The sequence below is a fragment of the Camponotus vicinus genome, unplaced genomic scaffold (assembly GCF_025532165.1).
Source record: "Camponotus vicinus isolate PSW18456_S1 unplaced genomic scaffold, iyCamVici1.0 SCAF_12, whole genome shotgun sequence".
NCBI classification, from domain to species: domain Eukaryota; kingdom Metazoa; phylum Arthropoda; class Insecta; order Hymenoptera; family Formicidae; genus Camponotus; species Camponotus vicinus.
In genome coordinates this window covers 16,286,989-16,306,672 of record NW_028141948.1, presented here as the reverse complement: position 1 = coordinate 16,306,672, position 19,684 = coordinate 16,286,989, and the positions used below count along the sequence as shown (strand labels likewise).

The window sequence follows — 19,684 nt, the reverse complement described above, 5'->3', positions numbered from 1 at the left end:
GGAAAGAGTTAGAAATTTTTTTATTTGCATAATTACCAGCAGAGTCAAGCATTAACTAGTCGTAATTGGATTCATGTGGTTACTATGTTGTATGATTTATCAGCGTTTCGGTGTCAACGAGAGTTAAGCGGTAATTATATCAATGCTTGTAAAAAGTTATATAATAGCTTCCAAAAAAATGTTATATAATTATTCTAAATTAATATATTTTTAATGACTAATTTTATAATTCGATCACCAATTGACATGTATGAATATTATTTCGTCATCTTTTTTCGGTTGAAAGGGATCAGTGAAATTCACCGGATCGACACCAGCATGAGCTCGCTCGTTTACCTCGTGGGTGGGGGAGTACCAAAGCGTTTTTTAAGATGCCGCTACCCAAACATTAGAAGCGTCCGAATGAGCGTTCCGTATTTTAAATACGTGACCAAATACCTTCAAAATCTTCCCGCGATAAGCAGACAAATCGCCCAATTTTTTCAGTTTGATCTCATACGATTGTCCTTGGTTCAGATACGTCAGTGTTTCTTCATTAACTTTAGTGGCGATGCTGGTAGCGGCTGCTAAGACGTACTGAAAACTGAAGGAAAACTGCGATATACAACTCCATTTCAATATAATTCATTAAATAAAAATCGAACAGTGGTATATTTTCTCTTGTTGTATTGTATGTGAAATAAGAAGAAATTAATAAAATATTTTATATATAAAATATTTTATTAATAAAATATTTTATATTAAAATAATATAACAGATTTTTTCTTAGACTGAATTTAAGTGGAAGCCTCAAAAGCCTGCTAGCTACCTCTCGAGTATTAGAAGCTACATATATAGTAAAAATTATACATAATTACTTATATAATATTATTGATGAGTTAGAGTTTTGATATATATTGTGGATTGTTTAATAAATTAACGTTTAAAAGCCCACCGGCAATCCTCATTCAATTCGTTTCCCTGCTGGGAAGAAGAAACGTGATTGGTAGTTGAAGTTGGCGGATACTCCTCATTGGAAGAGTATAAGAGTTGATGAAGACTGGCGGTTTGGCCATTGTTGTTGCTGTCAGCCTCGACGGAACCGACGTTTCCATTGTTGGGCGGCGCTGTAGTAATCGTTCTTTGCGACACGTGATTTAAACTGTAATAAAATCATAAAGTATGTAAATATTTTGAATCAAAACTATATTGATATCGTACGAGACCGATCGTCCCCTACACTAGAAAGGAATATGGAATGTTCCATGGTCAATACTAAAACCACTCACTACAAGTTAAAGAAAAGTGACGGTGAGACATTCAAATCCGCGGGCGTTCTCATTCTGATATTCTCGCTCGTATTCAGATGAAATTTTCGTTCGAATCCCAAATAGGAGTCTACGCGAGCAGTTTTCACTTATCACTCATCACTTACATATCCCGCGCATGTTACGTAAATCGCTTTGCCACGATCTCAACGTTGCACTCGCAGGAGCGCGATAAATGAAGAATCACCACGACGCGTGTCTATGAGTTCATCTATAATCAGTTATTTTCAATTGTACTTTTCCAGAGAGCCTCCAGATATATTTTTTAATTTACTTATACCTGAAGAATAACGAGATCACTGGACCGACTTTTCGATTTCATCGTTCTACATCGATAAATTGCACGCGATTTATGCAACGCTGATTCTACGAGTCTCCCCGCTTTTTCGTTTATTCGAATCGATCTTTCGGTTAGATAGTGATTTTAATTTGGACAATAATATCCCACATGAATCATCAAACAGAATAACTCTTTATGAAAAATAGTTTCCTTTTTTTTTTTTAGAAAAGAGAAAAAATATTTTGTACAAACTTAATGTGTGAAAAATCCATTGATTTCATCTGGATACTATTCCGCGATGATCAAAATCTAAAGTTTAAAAATTGATACACACGTAGAACTAATTTTTTTTTCTTCCTTTCACTTGGAACTGTATCACATTATTCCGCCGTTTCATTTTTTCTATGCTTTATAGTGAATCCCAGTTGATCCTGGGAGGGAGATGTCGCACACATGGAACTGGCTATCAATTCTTGATTCACATTTTCGATTGACATATCACGCACGGCTGATCGGTTGCTACTTTACGGAGTAACGCGCGCCGCGTGATAAATACTCGTAATAGAGTAAGAAGTTTTACCCAAGTGCGCGAAAGCGACTTATTCTCTCGATAAACGGGGGCGCAACCATACAGCTTTATCTTTGTAGCAATGTCTTTGCAGGGGAGCCGTTGGCAAATTCCGTTCGGAATACTTTTTATCCCCGTCACCCCTGAGTCACCCCGAGAGATATAAACATCATTATCTTCATATTGTAGTCTACATTATTCTAGCAATATCGCTGAGTTATTGTCATCAAAATAATCGCATTCGCGGACGCTATTCGCATCAATCATTACAAAACAAGCGGTGTGCGCAAGATGCAAAAATGCGTGAAATTAGGAAATTAATAAACAAGTAAAAAAGAATTGTAATAATTATATTGAATTGCGACAATATTGGACATTCACAAATTTTGAATAATTATAATTAATTTCTGCACAGTATCAATCAAGCTCGAAAAGAATGATTTTAATAATCTAAATTTCTGACTTACTTGGTATTATTTTGTTGATTTTCAGGCGATGGCGCCTCCTGCTTAAAGACCGTTAGCGATGGTAGATTGAGGAAGGCATCGCTGAAAGAAGATAATAAATTTTCGATTATATTAATTTTCCTCTAATCTTATTCGACATCGTAGGTATGAGTTATTTGCCGTTGTTTAAAAATTATTCGTCGGGAATAATTTTATACATCTATTGTACAAATTATAACGATCGTAAGTCGTTCATAAGTAAAATTTGAAAATAATCTTGAAAATGGTATTTTTCATGATTATTTAGAATTTCAAATATCTTAAAAAAATTTCAAAAAATTTAAAGAGATTTTATTTATTTTTTCTTTTCTTTTAAAATTTGTTAAATTTATAATATATGATTCTTTTGCGTATGATTATTTTGTTAAAAAAATAGCATATAAAATGAAAACATATTATTTATTAGTTTTTATTTATCTTTTGGTAATAATATAAAGATTAGCAATTAATATCGGCTTAAGTCGCAATATGTCGAATAAAATCGGGATAAGGAGATATGGAAAAAATAATTTGAGAACCACTACACGGCCGTGAGTCAATAAGGTCAGCAGCAACCGGAATGAACTAGTTTGATATGCAACGAATTTAATCGGTGTGAAAAAAATGCGATAATGTGATGTCAAGAATCAAAATTTATTTACAACCATCAAAATTTATTTACAATTCACTGATATTCACGTGACTGGGGTAGCTGATCGCATAAATCTCGCAAAAGTTCGTAACGCAAGTACTTTTGATCAATTCTTTGCTTATTAATTTTTCTTACTATGCGAATAAAATTAATTTTTCTTATCGTGCGAACGAATTAAATTTTGTTTTTTATTTAACCAAAGAAAAAAAATAAATTAAAAATAATGGAATTTCTGTAAATGCATTACTTACCCAGATTTCACATATTGGTGCATTCCTTTATCTATGATTAAAAGATCACTTTGTTTACAAATCGAGGGAAGATAAAATATATATATACATCCAAATTTATAGAAATCACTGATATTTCTTCACTTCCTAAATATATGATATAGTGATGTATGTACAAGAGTTTATCGCTATCTTTATGATTCTCTGTTGAAATGATACTAAAAATGATATGCATTAAAAATTTCCAATTATAATTTGAGAGAGAGAGAGAGAGAGAAAGAGAGAGAACTAGTTAAATAATTACATATTATATTTCCTTTGAACCTTTGAGTATTATTTCCAACAATTCCATTCGTATATCGATTCGTATGATATTTAACGCCTAGTTCCGGATAATAAGACGACTGATACTGTTACTGACAACTTAACTAACAATACGACGAATTTTGCGACGATTGTAGGTAATTGCGGTTAAAATTCTTAGGAAAAACCGACGTGTCGCCCAGAATAAACCGGTTTTGTGTACACATATGAATTGATGCGTCACCTGGTGCTGGTTTCTTACCGGATCGAACCACGCGGAATGTGCATCTTCATTCATAGACGGATGTACACGCCTCTCTTTTTTCACACATCGTGTCATAAACTTTTGTCATATATTATAGATACGATCAGCTGATGCACGCGACTCGACGAATCGGTTATCTGATCAAGAATTGTAATCGATGTGATGGATCGCGAAATTTTGTTTATCGCATAAAAGATATTTAACTGCATAAGCTGCATAATTATTGATGCAAAATATTAATAAGTTGTCGATTATTTGCATCGTGTTAAAGGCGACTTTATCTCGTGTTAGAAAATTTTAATTTTAATTTTCTTATTTATCTGCTTTAAAAAGAACACGTAAGCAGATGGACTTTCGACATTCTTCGTAATATGAATTTACGCATATATATTACTGTGATAAGGTATACGCGTGCATGCCCATTTTGATCGCGTGTCTAATCGTTCTAAAATTGTTCGTATAAATACGACATTGATTATAATCGCAATTTTGCTATTTTAAAGTAAAAATAAATAAATATAATTATTTAATCAAAAGTTAACTTATAATTTATACGTTGGATTTGTGTGTGTACGTGTGTATATTCATCTAAAAATTATTTCTTATTTAATATATATTTTTATATATATATATATATATATATATATATATATATATATATATATATTATAAATATTTACTGAAATATTTGCAAAAATTATAAATAATATTTATCAAAATTATTTAGAAGAAAATGGGAAAGTACGAGAAATTTACGAAATCCACCGAGTGCACTCCTTTTTCGTTCACGTTAAAGTGCTTCGCGTATACTTGCGCACGTGCGTACACAGCGATACTCGTGGTCGGGGTAGACCGGTTTGATTTTCTCGTGCGTGTCGCCGGTGCGACGTAATGCCAACAACTGTGGCCAGTTTTAACCGGATTTCTAAATCGACTCACGTTGCTGTTCCGCATACATTTTAATCTCGCTCGCGGCAGAAGCCTACGCTACCGACCACGAGCTCAACAAACGCGCGCTATCGGCGGAGAATTATGTTGATTATGCCGCCGAGGCACCATAAGACAGGTCACCTAGCATCTTGCTATAGATTTCTACAATTTTTCTTTTACATTTATCTATGATGCATTCTTTGAATAATTGTGACTTTTTTCTCGTGCAAGATTGCAATTTTGATCATTTTGATATAGAAATCGATGACATGTATTTCTCCGGAAATTTTAAACATCTTACCTCACATTAGTATAAGCGACGGCTGTTGCGAGATCAGACGCTGCGAGAGCGGATAAAGATCCATCGAAATCAGCGGCGAAATGCTCCGCGAGTTCCTCCACTTGCGTAGACCAACCTTGACCAGAACTATTGCTTCCGATAGATCCTGAAAATCGAGTGAACGCAATAAGTTTATTTTTTTTTAAGATGTTTTCAAATTTCTTGTTTCCTTTATTTTAGTGTCACATGAAAAATAATAAATTGTTATGGAGAAATTTTAGATATTACATGTATTACAATTGTTACTTCTTATTTCCCTTTGTGACTTGTATAAGTATTATAATATCAATAGGCATTTTTATGTATAAAATATCGGCTTATATTTAAGAAAAAAAATTTGCGCAAAAGAATAAAATATATACAATTAGCAAAATAAAATATACACAATTTATTTAATTATTTTCTTATTTTAGAAAGAAAGTTTTAAATCGATAGATAAGAAAGAAGTTTTAAATCGTGTGTCGTCTCAAAGCGTACAGAGGATTAATGATCTATTTTTTCCTCATCGTATCGCTTTTTTTCAAGCAACTATACGTGGCTATCAGCGTAAATAACGTGAGACTCTTTTCGCGAGACATCGTACCGCCTTGAATACCGTTGTAACCGACATGAAGCTGATGATGCATCGTGATCGGTCTTATATCTTTCGTTTCTTGAGCGATGTGACGACGCCGATTCTTGGTAGAGACAAGGGGATAACGTCGACTTTGCAACAGCGACACCCTGGATCTATCGACATCACACCACTTCATCCTATTTCAGCCGTCGTGAGGATCACACTCGTGCAGGATTACACCACCGAAAACTCTTTGTGCATGCTCCTTCACGAAGTATCGCGAGTATGACGAACTGGTATCAGGCTTCTCTCTCTCTTTCTCCCTTTTTTTTAGAGTAAGCTCATCTGCGTGATACATTACGTGTATATTATATGTATATACATATATGTGCATGTGTGTGTGCGTATTCGAGTTATCAGCCACGTGGGTAAAAAGGCGTCGGATGTAAGAAGATAGAGCGTAGAAGTTTGCCGATCAGTCTTGAGGAGATCTTCAGAGCGACGTCACTCGAAATTGCACGTCGCACCATCGTTGAATCTTGAGCGTTAATCAAGGCAAGTACAATGATATTAAACTTTGCGAATATTGTTTTAGACAGTTTACAGCGTCCCATATTCGTAAAATGGGAATTTTCCTAAATAATCAAAATTTTGCGCTAATAAAATTATTATAAGTCACAAATATTTGAAAACAGCTATCGCATGAACTGTATATAGATGAATTATTATTATGATAATTATATTCATGATTTGTGCCAGGTAATGGATTTATCTTAAAAATAATTTAATCCCTTAAAAAAATTGAAACTGACTGGAAATAGATGATATACACATTTTTTTATAATGAGAGATAAAATTTATAACGCATTAGACAATAAAATGAAACTACTCGTGGCTACGACAGTGTGCAAGGGGTCGTTTGGTCACGACCTTTAAAAAGATATATCTACGTTAATAGCTACACAATAATGATGATTTTGCGCCATTGCACATTTACAAGCAACATATTTTTACAGTATATTCCAATGGAAAATATTTTTTGGGAAGTGAGATTTAAGATTAAATCTAACATCTCCAAATCTAATATTTTTGTTGAATATTAAAAAAAATATAGTTTTATGTTTTTTCTATCATTATATTAATTTGAAAAATTTTTATAATAAATTTATTTAATTTTAATACATGTAAAACAGATATAAGATTTTAAAAAAATTTTCTAATCTAAAAAAATTGTATGAAATTATATGAATCTCATTGAATTAATTCGTTATCGACTGAAAAAATTTATAATAATCGGATTTGTGATCAGTGATTTATCATAGTGATCGATTTACGTAAAACAATCTTTTGTAGATTTGCTTTTTTTGTGAGACACTTTCACTTTTTAAAAACAAGAGACTGCATTTTTTAAGCTCTCTTATTTATTTCTTCTTGTTGACATGTTATAATTATCAAGCCCCGTTAGTTCCCACGAGCAGTTTTTATTTCATATAATGGAAACAAACTATATATGTGCGGAAACATTACATCGGCAAATGTGCACAGTTGCCTCAAATTTACATCGTATCGATAAGAATTACTAATTTAAGATGAAATAATTAATCACACGTGAATTAGACTGCATGACCTATTTTTTTACTACATAATTATTTGAGAAAGTATACTGAGAAAAATCGTTTGATTGTACTAACAAGACGTATCTGATAGAAGGCATTTTGGTTAAACCAAGCAGAATTTCTAGTTATCACGATAAGACTCGATTTTTTATAACTTTTTTATAATGTTTAATAGAATTTACTACAAGGACTTGGTTAGCATTTTCTAGTTGGATCTATAAAACTTTTTATTATATTAACTAAACATGGACACAGTGATGCCATTTTTTTGTAAATTTAGTATTATTACCCAGAAAATTTGGTAAATTTAACAGGAAGAAATTAATCATACTCATCTGATAATTCCTAAAGGAATTCTGATTCGTCCATTTTCCAACAGACATACTGGTTGAATCTACCAGATTTCTAATTAATGCAACCAGATTTTTTCTCAGTTTAGTAACGTGAGAAATACCAACCATCTCTTCTGATATGTTTCTTCTCGAGTTCCACAATACGTTGCAAGGGTTCCGTGGAACAACGTTTCAGATTGTTCTGTTCACAATTCGGAGATGATCCGGCAGACGAGAGTTGTTGCGGCGAACCATCATTCAAATGTATCTGATCATTGCCAGTCGGTGAATTTTTCGGCGAATTATGTTTGTCTTGCCATAGAGAATTTTGCGGACTATGATACCCCATTATAGTCTGTAATACATCATTGGTTCACAATTATATTTTCGAAATCATGCAAAGTAAATTTAAAGCTGATAGAAAAAAATTTAATTTTTACAGAAACTGAAATTTTATTTTTCTGGAAAATAATTAAAAAGATTAAAAAAATAAAAGAATTTTGATATAAAATTGAAAAAATACGTAAAACAAAATAAATGTTTGAGATATAATTTCAAATACATATGGTATATATATATGAAAAGAAAAAATTTCTAATTTATTGTAATATAATTGATCATATTTGTCTACAATGACGATCCACGCACCTGTTGAGAGACGGCTACGACGTCGCACCTGTTTGGACGAACCGGCGACAGTTGGTCGTACGACGGAGACGATGCGTTGGCGAACCACATCGCTCCGTTCAGAGTTTCCGCACCACCGTCCATCATGAGTTGCAGCTCCATTCAACAGCTCTTGTTCTCAGAGCACACGTGTGATTATAGTTAGATTCGCCGATTGGCGAATCGAGGTATTACCTATTATAGCTTATGTTACTGCGGCACTAATAAAGGGCTCGCTTGCGATGAGATTCCCGGGCGAGACGAATATCTACATTAATCTTAGATCTCAGACCTACGAAGAGTATCTTCGAACGCCCTCAAAGAGACTCCGTCGGCGAGAATCAATTCTCTAGCGCCAAAAAATTTCTCTCTCGATAAATGAAGGAACGTCACTTCTTAACTTACACTAGAGCTTACTACTTTATACGCTTTATATGCGAAAAAAAAATTTCATGATTATGTGTGTTTCTCGGCGACGAGTCCATAAGAGGCGAAACGAGTCCACGCCGATCTCAGATCTCAGATCGACGGTCTTCGTCCCGGGATCAGATCGTTTCTCTGGCCGCGAGAAGTACTCATTCCACCGCGATTCGCCCTTCGTTGTAGATCGTCCACCTTGCCAGCACCCCCCTCGGCCTAGATCTTCGATCTAGCTTGGAAAAACACGATGCATCCGCCGACCGGCGGTGGTGCTCAGGGCTTAGATCACCCTCTCTTAGAACATGACGAAGAAGCTGTTGTACAATTTCTTGATGCCGGTGGTCTCGCGCTGCCGGTGCGTTTCCAAGAGTGCGCAACCTCGCGATCTTAGTGACAAAAAACGCGAAAAGACGACGAACGCGTCCTCGAATATCATCGCCACACCTTGGCTGCAACGCATCTTGTCCTTAGTTGTGTCCTGCTGCCGTTCCGGCGGAGAACTGCCTCCTGCGAATATCAAATACTCAATTTCGAGATAAAAGTGATAGTCAATCGATGCTCTGATTACTTTGCCTCTTTTTCGCGTTTCAAGTGGTACGCTCAGATAGCGATTCTCGTATTGCGTTCTGATGAAATTTTAATAGCGATTATTTAATGCATCGACTGCTATATACGAATCAAATTTAATTATATGAAAATTGTAAGGTACATTAAAACATGTACAATTATTATAATAAATATATGCAATTATATTAAAAATATATTTAATCATCTAACAAAAATTAAATATAATAATAAAAAATACTGTCAATCATTAAAAAAATTTTATATAAAAGACTGCAAATATCTAAACAGACGTGTAAAATTTATTTCTTAAAATCACTATCTCGTGCATTTAATTTATTGCATATTATAATCTATGCATTAGTCATTAGATGTTTACTCTTGTTGGACATAATTTTTATATTCTATGCTTAATATCGCTTGATGTTTTCAATTTCACAAAAAACTGTATGTGTAAATGTTTCCAAGAATATTTTAATTCTAAATAATATCTTACATATTGACATCAATTGAATCATTGATGATTATAACCAAAACGAAAGTATAAGTCTCCGTAATAATCAAATATTTTTGTACAATTTTGCTTTATTATTCATTTCGCGTTCTTAAAAGTTAATGTAAATTACTTAAATAACTTAAATTTATTAACCAGTCGATATTAATAATCTATAATTTTTATCGCGTTGATTGTGAATTTCGCGAACTCTCTTCCAAGAACTCTATATATTATATATAAATATTTATATTATATTATACTAACCTTCTTCCACGTTTTGGCGATCGATGCTTTCTCCCTGGTGTCTCCTCACATAAGAACTGAGAAAGATAAGTTCGAGAAAGGTATCGTCTTCGTCGTTGCGAAGGATGGAAAAAAAGAATGTTAATTCCACAGGTTCAGAAACACTCCTCGGGATACAAATGATGTCTCGATTATCTTTAAGATGCAATTGTGGAAGAAGGAAAGAAATTGTCGAAACTTTGTATTTCGAAATTTGCACTTTTTCCAATCTTGAAGCCTAGTTAATGACTGCAAGACTACTAGACTGCAATTAATTCCAAAGTTTTATTCACTGCAAAACGGAGACTTGCAGATGAGAATAATAAATCTTCCGAAGGAGAGATGTTGCTCGAAAGATTCCAATTAGCAGGGTCTCCGAAATGCCTGGTTCGATTCGGCGTCACGTATATCTCTTTCTAACGACTATGGCTCACACACTGGATAGTGTCTTGGGTAGCAAAGGCCTTCGCCTGACCGTTATCACCACATTTTCAGAATCCTTCGCTCCATGGTGCCGTCTAAAAAAAGAACCTGATCCAAGAAGAGGTAAACGAGGCCTCTCGGATGACGTCAATGGAGTCTCGAATTCGTCCGCTACGTTTTACAAAATCTTTAGAGCGGCGAAAAGAAATTTGGTTCCTTTTGCAAGGCGAAGGCTCTATTGGCGGGGCAAAAGAGTATTTAATCCTTTTCACGATACCTGCGTTCTTCTCTTTCTCTCTTTTGAATCGCGCCTCCGCCGTTACTATACGAAAAGACACTAGAGTCTTTCGAAAAGCAACAGCCAATAAAAATGAGCCATTCAGTCGTCGAGAGTGTTGGATGTTATCAAAATATTTCTTGCGCAATCCTCAAAGTGATACTGATAACGGGAAAGCACTGTAATCTTCTTACGTTAATGTATGTTAATTTCGTTGTAACTTTGCACTGTTGTGAAGATAATTTGTTGATTTGACTGCTTCAGTTTCATCAAATATTTCTTTTCCAGATACGTTTTCCGAATAAATCGATCGATTATTCTCTGATGAGTATTCACTAAAAATCTATTGGCAATTAATTCTTCGTATTTTGAAGCTTTCGTCAGTGATCTTAGCGAGAAGTAAGAATTTTTTCAGGAAGAGAAGAAAGTCTGGTTGACAAGACAGTAGTCGGCGGATTACTTGATGGTTCAGACGTGAATGTTGTAATGTCGGCGGGTGATCCAATCCAATCGTGCATCAAGAAATTAACAGCTTGACCAATGGGCTCCGTTCTCTAGGGTCGACACTCAATTGAAACCACTCAGTGCTGATCAACGCGATTCTTTTATCCTCGAGCTTTGTATCGTTGTTTTGCGAGAATCCGTAATCGTCACCTGAGGATTTTAATGTACTAAAGATCCTTCTCGTTGAATCACGAAACAATTAAATGTCTGACTTTATTAACTGCACTTTTGCGCTAGTTGTAATAGCCTCCCAATTTATCTCACAAAGATATTCTCTGTCTCTAATCTCTTATCTTCTGGTCGAAGACCTTGCAAATTTGAGAGGAGCAAATTCAAGTATCTTATTTGTGATGGTTATCAGTTACGACGTCACGTTGATAATCAAAGATGCACTTGTCTTAACGTTACTACGACTGATGTGTATTGTACGAATCGCGTGTCTCGCTGCGGAGGATGTAAATAAGTCGTCTAGCCACCTATGGAGATCAGAATCTACTTTAGAACGAAACTATTAAACGACGCGGTGCAACGTCAGCTGCAATAATTTGCAAATTGACGTAGTTCGCGGCTGACAACCGACGATGATGACTGCCTGCGTCTTCCCGACACCACCGCGAGAGCGATGAGTCTGTTTGTCGCGCGGATTAATTAGTTTCGAAACTTTATTATCTTTGATATCGTATGGCTTTTCGCGCGCCGTGACCTCGAGAGCTCCTCCTTCCACGCGCTCGTATGTAAGAAAGAGGATTTCGTTTCTTTTGTACCGTGTTTTAATAAACGTCAGCAATGCGGTGCCGATGTGTCTATCGTCGTCACCGAAGCCACGTGCCGACCTTTCAAAAATTCCTTTCGAGGACGTTATTTCTCAATTAGAGCTTCTGTTTGAACGCGACCTGTTTATCGAAGAAATTAAGCGTTGTTTGCTGCGCGCATTCTCTCTTGATTTTTTTTGATTCGAGAGTTTTTTAGATTAGCAAATTCTTTTCTGCACCTTGAAAGAAAGTCTGAAACAAATAAAAACGACAGCGATGTTCAATGACACTATTGAAAATAATAAAGATTGCATAAAAGTATTATTTATTAAGTTTTGTGTACATTAAACTATAAATATATTTGTGTCATAATCCAAGACTTCATTGTTTGAAGTTTTCGTTGTAAAATTATGGTTTATCGTTTCAACGAGTGAATCTTCTTCATCAACTATTGGATCAACGAATTATCGTCTTCCTCGTCTCGCAATTTACGGTTCGCGATTTTTCCACCTATCTCACTCTATCCTCGTCTCTTTTCATGAACAATCGAGCAACTCTTCTGCAGGATGGATCAACTGTAGTGTCGCTGATCGATGTCAATCCGCAGGGTCACTGTTGCGTACTCGCTATTCGCTTCGTAGCGAATCGAGTGATTCCTAGAACGCGAATGTACTTCCATATTGACAAAAAAAAAAACCTTGATCTCATGAGTGTTTTTATGGGAAATGATGAATTCCTTCATCACGCGAATTATATCGTTCTCACGTATTTTTCACAAAATATTGTCATAAATATTTTTCTTATTTCTATAACTTTATATAATAAAAATACAATAATGTATTTTTATTTCCCAAATTGATGTCATATTTGAGCATTGTTATAAATTGAGTCACTGCAGCATTTCTTTGAGCTTTGCATTTTACACTTACTTACGGACTTCTTCGAAATCAATGATCTCGATTATCGTTTCGTTCGCCTGGACTTGTCACGAGGAAAACCATGATTTCATAGTTGTAATAAACAAGGTTACATATGCGAAGCTCAGTTATTAACATGCAAAAATCCCTGGAAATAATTTATTTATGTTGATAGATTTGAGTTGTGTGTAACTTTAAAAATTACAAGAAAGTGAAAAATTAGCATGAAATTATACCCAGCAAAAACAGCTACAACCTGTTATTCCCTGGTGGAATATTTAATATAATTTATCATTGTAATATTTTATCATTATCGTAGTATATTTATCATTGTACTTTTTTATTACTACCGTAGTAGAAAGAAAATTATTTACTATTTTTATTAAATAGGTTTAAAAATTGATTTGCGTTTTTACATAAAAGTGTATCAATAGATATAAATTTGATTGATAAAACTTTAGGTGCTGAGAATTAACTAGTATTCATGTTGATTTATGCAAACAGCGAATATATAAAATTAGCATAATCTATACGAACTATTTCTACGAACGCGTCGATAATTTGAAAACGCGTAATACTATCTATTTGCAAGAATGCGCCTACAATGCATTCTGTCGTAATGCGCTGACGTAATAACGTCAAACAAATGCTTTCTTAATTAATTATTGTCACTTTTTTCAGAGACCTTTCACAAATGCCGTGTGCTCAGGTGTCATTAAACCATATTATCGGTACGTATTAAATCACGCAATATTCGTAAGATAATCGCCGAATTTTATCTCAACATAAAGTGTATACATTTTATATTAAAGTATTAGACTAAATATCTCTTGTAATACGATAGATATTATATGTGTCAAGCGTTTTGATAATATCGTCGTCGATCTTCTGCTGGATACCAGCATTTCGATGAGAAATAATTGCAACGAGCGTGCCTAAAAAATCCGTGAGACAAGAAAAAAATAATCGGTAAATCAGATTATATATTATTGTCGCAAAAGAACACGATTATTTGCCACTAAATTAAAGGACGCGATCACCATGCGAAGTGTGAATTAAATTGTATAAAAATCATATTAATGATTTATGATACACGTGGAATCAATTGTGCTTTATCGAATAATGAGTACGACATGTAACATTTTCGGATTCATTTTGCAATGTGCAAATTTTTTGCGGAAAATAAAATTAAATTTTCTACGAAAGGACAATCCTTACGCGAACCAGTGTGCTGATATTTTAGCCTAAATTAGCTCAATTAATTGATTGGATTTAAAATTATAATATCAAATATTTTCTTTCGCATTATAAACTTTCTTTAGAGAGCTTTACCGATACAGAATAAAATAAAATAAGAAAATCTCGATTATAGGGCTCGAGCTCACTTTGAAAACAGAGCGTCCGTTTTTGCACGGCAAGATAATACACTCTCCGCTATTGCAAGAAAGAGAAACAAAGAAATATATAGAAATGATTTTAACAATCTTCGGGGAATGATGGCACGTCACATTGTATGCTAGCAAACACAAGTGTTAATTCGCCGTGCACATCAAGAAGCGGCAGCAGATGCGGACGCATACGCGCAACGTTAAGACGTCAAGGTCACGTATACGTCTTGAATCGTTATGGTCGAATGCACGTCCGTACCACGTGTTAAGTCTTTTGCGTCGTCCTGCTTTCGATTGAAATTATAAAACCGGTTGCAACGTGCATGGGTATCTAAACCGCAACCGCGCGACCGATGAATCGAATAGATAATCCGCTGCAGATGAATCTCTGAGATAATCTGTTTGTCTAGGAAATATTTGATCAGAAACATCAAGAGATGACTAAATAATAAACACAACTATCTTGTCGGAATAATTATGGGAATATATTGACAGAGTATATTGAATCAGTCAAATGTATCGATAGGTGACACAATTGCGTTTACTCTGATTGAAATGAATTAATTTTTTTATGACTATGAATATATACGCATAATGTGTTACGCAAGGGATAACGTATAATAAAAGTCATTATAATGTCATTTAAATGCATTGATAACGTAATTCGCGCGACAAATCGTCAACAGGAACAAGGAATATGGTCGCATGGTTCGCTTCTATTTGTTTTCGTTTTTGTCCGGCCTTGCGGCATCAGTATCTTTCAGTTATTTCCGGAGACACTGCCGTGACCAATTGTCCGTGCGACTACACTTAGTACATTATTATCTTCCACAATAGATTCACATCTAAGTCGTCATCTGTCATTTAAGACTTTTGCGAGCATTGATTTCTTCCACCATTTGCCGGCATTCTCGTTCCAGGATTCCGCTCCAGACTCGGTATCGATGATTCAGACCCGGTACCGTATGCAGAACCGCTCTTGAACCCAAGACGCCGAGGTTCTGATTGACCGCACCGTAGAAGATCATCGCGACTCTGGAATGCAGCAAAGCCATGGCGCACATGGGACACGGTTCCATCAGCAGGAACACCCAATAACCCGTGCAGAGATACGGCCCGCACTTCTCTACGTTTCTTCCGTATTCTTCTTGCTGCGGATCCTCGACTCTGTCACCGTCGTTCCTCCTTCCCTTTCGTCCGACTTGCGTTTCGAGTGGCATTTGCACCGGGAACGTGAGCGAGGATAGAGATGTCGGGTAACAAAGTGGCGTTTCTTCCTCGTACTTTCTCTTGATCTTTCTTAAGCGATCTTTAAAATTCAAATTTTCTCTTTCAGTCTCGATGTCCGAGTCTACCTTCTTGTCGCCGAGTGTTCCTTCGTCGTCCATTCGCCTCTTCGTGAGATCCTCGTCGTTCAAACGCCACGCACCGCCACCGTGAAGTCTGGCAACGAGATCCACCGCCAGCATGGCGGCATGCCACATGGGATGCTGATCGACCCTCGCGGCGGATATCGCCAGGATTCTCCCGTCTTCGGGATCGACGACCGCCGCGGCGCCGGTGCAATGCACGTCGCCGACCGCCTCCAGCCTAGCGGCCTCTATTACCAGCGACATGATCCGTTCGATCGCGTGCAGGCAATCGTCGTCGAAGATTGAGCCGTCAATCAGCCTCTCGATAGTCTGGTCGGGATGGAAATTCACCGGCCAGATCTTCGAGGCCTCGCCGGCTTGCAATTTCGTTCTCGGTGCCTTGGCAGGCACCTTCGTCACCTGGAACTTGTCCTCGAATAGAGCGAGATCGAATCCTCGTTCCTTGAGCTGGTTCTTGAGCTCATCTTCACTGAGAGTAATGTCCTCTTCGCTGTTCGCTCGCGATAATTCGCCCGAGTGGAGCGGGGCTAAAAGCAACTTGCCGTTCGAACAGCGCTTCAGATGAGCGAATCCTGGTAAGACGGTGGATATACTCTGGATTGCGGCGGATGTGTCCTTCCGTTGCTTCAAGATACCCACGTAGACCTCATGCAAAGGAAGCACTTCCGTGAAATCCGAGCCTAGAATCGGTTTCGCTGTCCAGCTTCTAGTCGTGGTTTCCATTTTGCTCGTCTTGACACTCTTCAACGATGCCATCTTCCTGAAAAGACGCTGTCTTCACTTATCCTTAGAAGATTCCTCAATGATAATGTTTGCGATACATTATTTTATTTCACTTATCATTATTTAATTAATATTTATTTTGAAGAAATTTTCTCCCAATATTCTTTTTGTATAATTGTTTGTAAGTTCATTATTCAAGCTTAACAAATAATTTCTAATTTAATGTCGCACTGCTTCTTTTATCTATAAATCATGTGGATTAGTCTTTATATTATTATTATTATTTTTACATTTGGATTATTATTACATTTTGGCAAAATAAAATCGATTATATTATAAAATAAAATTTATTTCACGCGAGTATAACTTTATGTGAGATTATCAATGTATAGTCATTTTATTTTAAAGTCATATTTTATATTCAAGTATAATGGATTTCCTGTCTGAGTAGGATAATGGCAGAGTAGACACAAACATCTCTTGAGCATCTACAATTCATAACAATTAGAATTGCTACACAGCTATAAAATTCTCTAATAGTATTTCTAATGGAAAGAAACAGATTTCAAATCATGACAAGAACAAGGTCGATGATGGGCATTAAAATGCTTCGAAACGTCGAACGATTGCGAGAGCGTTTTAAGGACACTTTCTCGTGTCACGGTCGTAAATGTTGGTAAGATTTTGGCAAAGAAAAAGGGAAGATGACCCTCTCGTCAGATAAATCTTAATCGTAATCGAAACCATACTCCGAGACGCATCTTCTACGAGGAGTAAAAGCGATTTTAAATTGCTGTCAACTTGGGCCACGGTCGGATCGATTGTCGGAGTTAGGCGCAATTGTATGATATCGTCGTTCATACGCGAGGACAACACGTTAAGAAGTTCGAAGTTCGAACCAAAGCTTCCTTTCATTTCGATGCGCAAAGAAAAAATACAAGCATCGAATTTCGTTAATGTCTAATCTCAGCGAAGATAACATTATTATTTATTGTTATTTATTGATACGTGGAACATTTTCGTCAATAACATTTTTTTAATCCTGACAAGAATACACATCTCGATTAATTCTAGCAAATATATATTCTATAAAAATGTACGAAATATGATAAATACAATTACAAGAGATGCAAATATTTCTGAGTAAATATCGAGAACCTGCAGCGTTTGTATAGTGAATCTCGATATTAGAAAATTAGAAATTACTATCAACAGAAATAAATCATTTAAATTAATAAGCTTATTATGACATACCATAGAGAAATTATTACGTAAATGTCTTTCGATCGTATAATAACTCCCTATTCCCGTGTGCAGTTTACAGATTGCAGTTGAAAGCCGGTTGAATGCGTCGTGTCGCGCGATCATAAATAATATGTGACAAATTCTTACGCAAAATCTCACTTTTCCAGGAAAAATACATACGCGTAAATAGTATGTACGTTGCTGAAAGACCTACTTTGCGCGATATATTAGCCGTCTGATAGCTGATATCACGATCATAATGATATATGTATGTATACAAGTTAGGAAATTGTAAAATTTTCCACCGCTGAAATCCGGCAAAAAGTTGCACGGAAAGAAACGTATTTTAGTGTCGTTAAACGTGTTAGGATGCGCATTTTACCCTTGTTAAAATTTTAATTGAATTAAACTGTTGTTTGATAAATCAATATTTGTATATTATGTGAAGGGATAAAAAGGAATGTCGCAATGTTTATATTCATCAATGCAAGAGAAGAATGTGATGTTTATCAACAACGCGTATTTTTAAAATGTTTCTTGTTTTTTCATATGAAGAATACTGGAATCTGTTTTAATAAGTCTTTACGATCTACACGACACAGCGCGCGCAACACATACAATCGTCTCGTCGCCGGTTTATAATCTAATCTATTCAATGTCTACAAGCATTTCTCGATTATACGGCGTGTTTTCTCACCGTCATATAATGTATGTTCAATTAATTTGTCATAACGATTAGTATGTTTAAGTCATTTTACAAAATAAAATGCTGACGCACACACGAAAGAGGCATGCGGAAACGATTATTGTTTTTTTTTCCGTGATAATTAAAACGCGATAATCGACACAAAAGTTTCATAATTTCTCCACAATTACAGTAAAATGAATTAAACAAAATTAACGGGTACGAGTATTTGTTTAAGTTAAAAAAGAGATTATTAGATTATTAAAACGTTAGATTATTTTCCACACTTTTTTTCTCATAATATTCGAATTGAAACGGCGTCGCGTCGATTCGCAAAATTTTTGCAGATACAGCACGTTCAAATTTGTCTCACCGCGCATCACGTCGGCCAAGATGGCGCCCGATTGCACATTCACGGAGCGTGCTTCTTATATAACACGGAGAGCGAGTAACACAAGCGGACGACGAGGAAAGCATACTCGATGTCTCGGTCGCGTCATCGGACGCATCATCGTTTACGCGTCGTTCCGATGATCTCTCATATTTTTGTCCCTTTCCCGCGTGAAATCGTCGATCAGTCGAAGCTGGTTCGAACGCGAGCGGGAAATCGCGCGCAGCGACTTCGAGGGATCGAGCGTTACAACATGTCCTCCGCGACCTTGAGTCGCGACGTGTCGCTCGTAACTTGGTCTCATTGTTAGCTGGCTGTCAAAGTCGACGATGCCGTGGAACGATGAGAAACGTCCGTCCGTCCCGTCCGTGACATGCCGTCGCGACGCCACGTGTTCGCCATGCGCGCGCATGCACTTTATTCATGAAATTCTTACCTGCTGTTGCTGCTGCCGCGGCTGCGACACGAAATCCGTTCTATTTTCTTCCTATTTTTCCTCGGCCCCGATTGTCGAGCGCTCGTTACGAGATGTACCGGAAATTGAATTCTTCGAGCGCGTCGGCTTCTCGTTGACAGCAGTAACGTAATGCGCGGAATGCACGTGAGAAATGCGCACCGGAGTAATCTGTTTGCGTCGTCGGCGGCTCGCGTCTCTTTGTGGTATGTAGCCTGAGCTGTTTATCAGCGAGGTCCACGATGGCGGCGCCTTCTGCC

The 19,684-nt window shown here is 36.3% G+C and overlaps 3 protein-coding genes and 1 long non-coding RNA gene across 6 annotated transcripts in view; 1 reads left to right on the top strand and 3 right to left on the bottom strand.

The window, feature by feature from the left end:
• Gem (transcription factor CP2 like gemini) overlaps positions 1-8,653 on the bottom strand; it is a 19,401-nt gene extending 10,748 nt beyond the window's left edge. For 2 of the 3 annotated variants that reach the window (XM_083085363.1, XM_083085365.1), the window contains exons 1-6: positions 8,513-8,653; positions 7,991-8,219; positions 5,322-5,466; positions 2,623-2,703; positions 935-1,141; positions 439-583 (exon numbers count right to left, since the gene is read on the bottom strand). In XM_083085363.1, the coding sequence (XP_082941489.1) occupies positions 439-583; positions 935-1,141; positions 2,623-2,703; positions 5,322-5,466; positions 7,991-8,219; positions 8,513-8,653 (948 nt within the window). Of the gene's footprint in view, positions 1-438; positions 584-934; positions 1,142-2,622; positions 2,704-5,321; positions 5,467-5,943; positions 6,220-7,990; positions 8,220-8,512 lie in introns of those variants that run through there. The other variant, XM_083085366.1, reaches the window with a different exon arrangement.
• On the top strand, positions 6,368-18,805 carry LOC145963434 (uncharacterized). Its single transcript, XR_014436165.1, has 4 exons — positions 6,368-6,471; positions 13,847-13,896; positions 15,474-15,809; positions 15,890-18,805. It is a non-coding gene; the product is annotated as an uncharacterized LOC145963434 (long non-coding RNA).
• Positions 9,246-12,927, bottom strand: LOC145963170 (uncharacterized). Its single transcript, XM_083084858.1, has 3 exons — positions 12,922-12,927; positions 10,275-10,530; positions 9,246-9,457 (listed from the first exon to the last, which is right to left on the bottom strand). The coding sequence occupies exons 1-3, from the start codon at positions 12,925-12,927 to the stop codon at positions 9,246-9,248; spliced, it is 474 nt and encodes a 157-aa protein (XP_082940984.1).
• On the bottom strand, positions 12,557-19,684 carry LOC145963432 (tRNA-specific adenosine-34 deaminase regulatory subunit ADAT3). Its single transcript, XM_083085367.1, has 2 exons — positions 19,407-19,684; positions 12,557-16,686 (listed from the first exon to the last, which is right to left on the bottom strand). The coding sequence occupies exon 2, from the start codon at positions 16,680-16,682 to the stop codon at positions 15,414-15,416; it is 1,269 nt and encodes a 422-aa protein (XP_082941493.1). The 5' UTR covers positions 16,683-16,686; positions 19,407-19,684; the 3' UTR covers positions 12,557-15,413.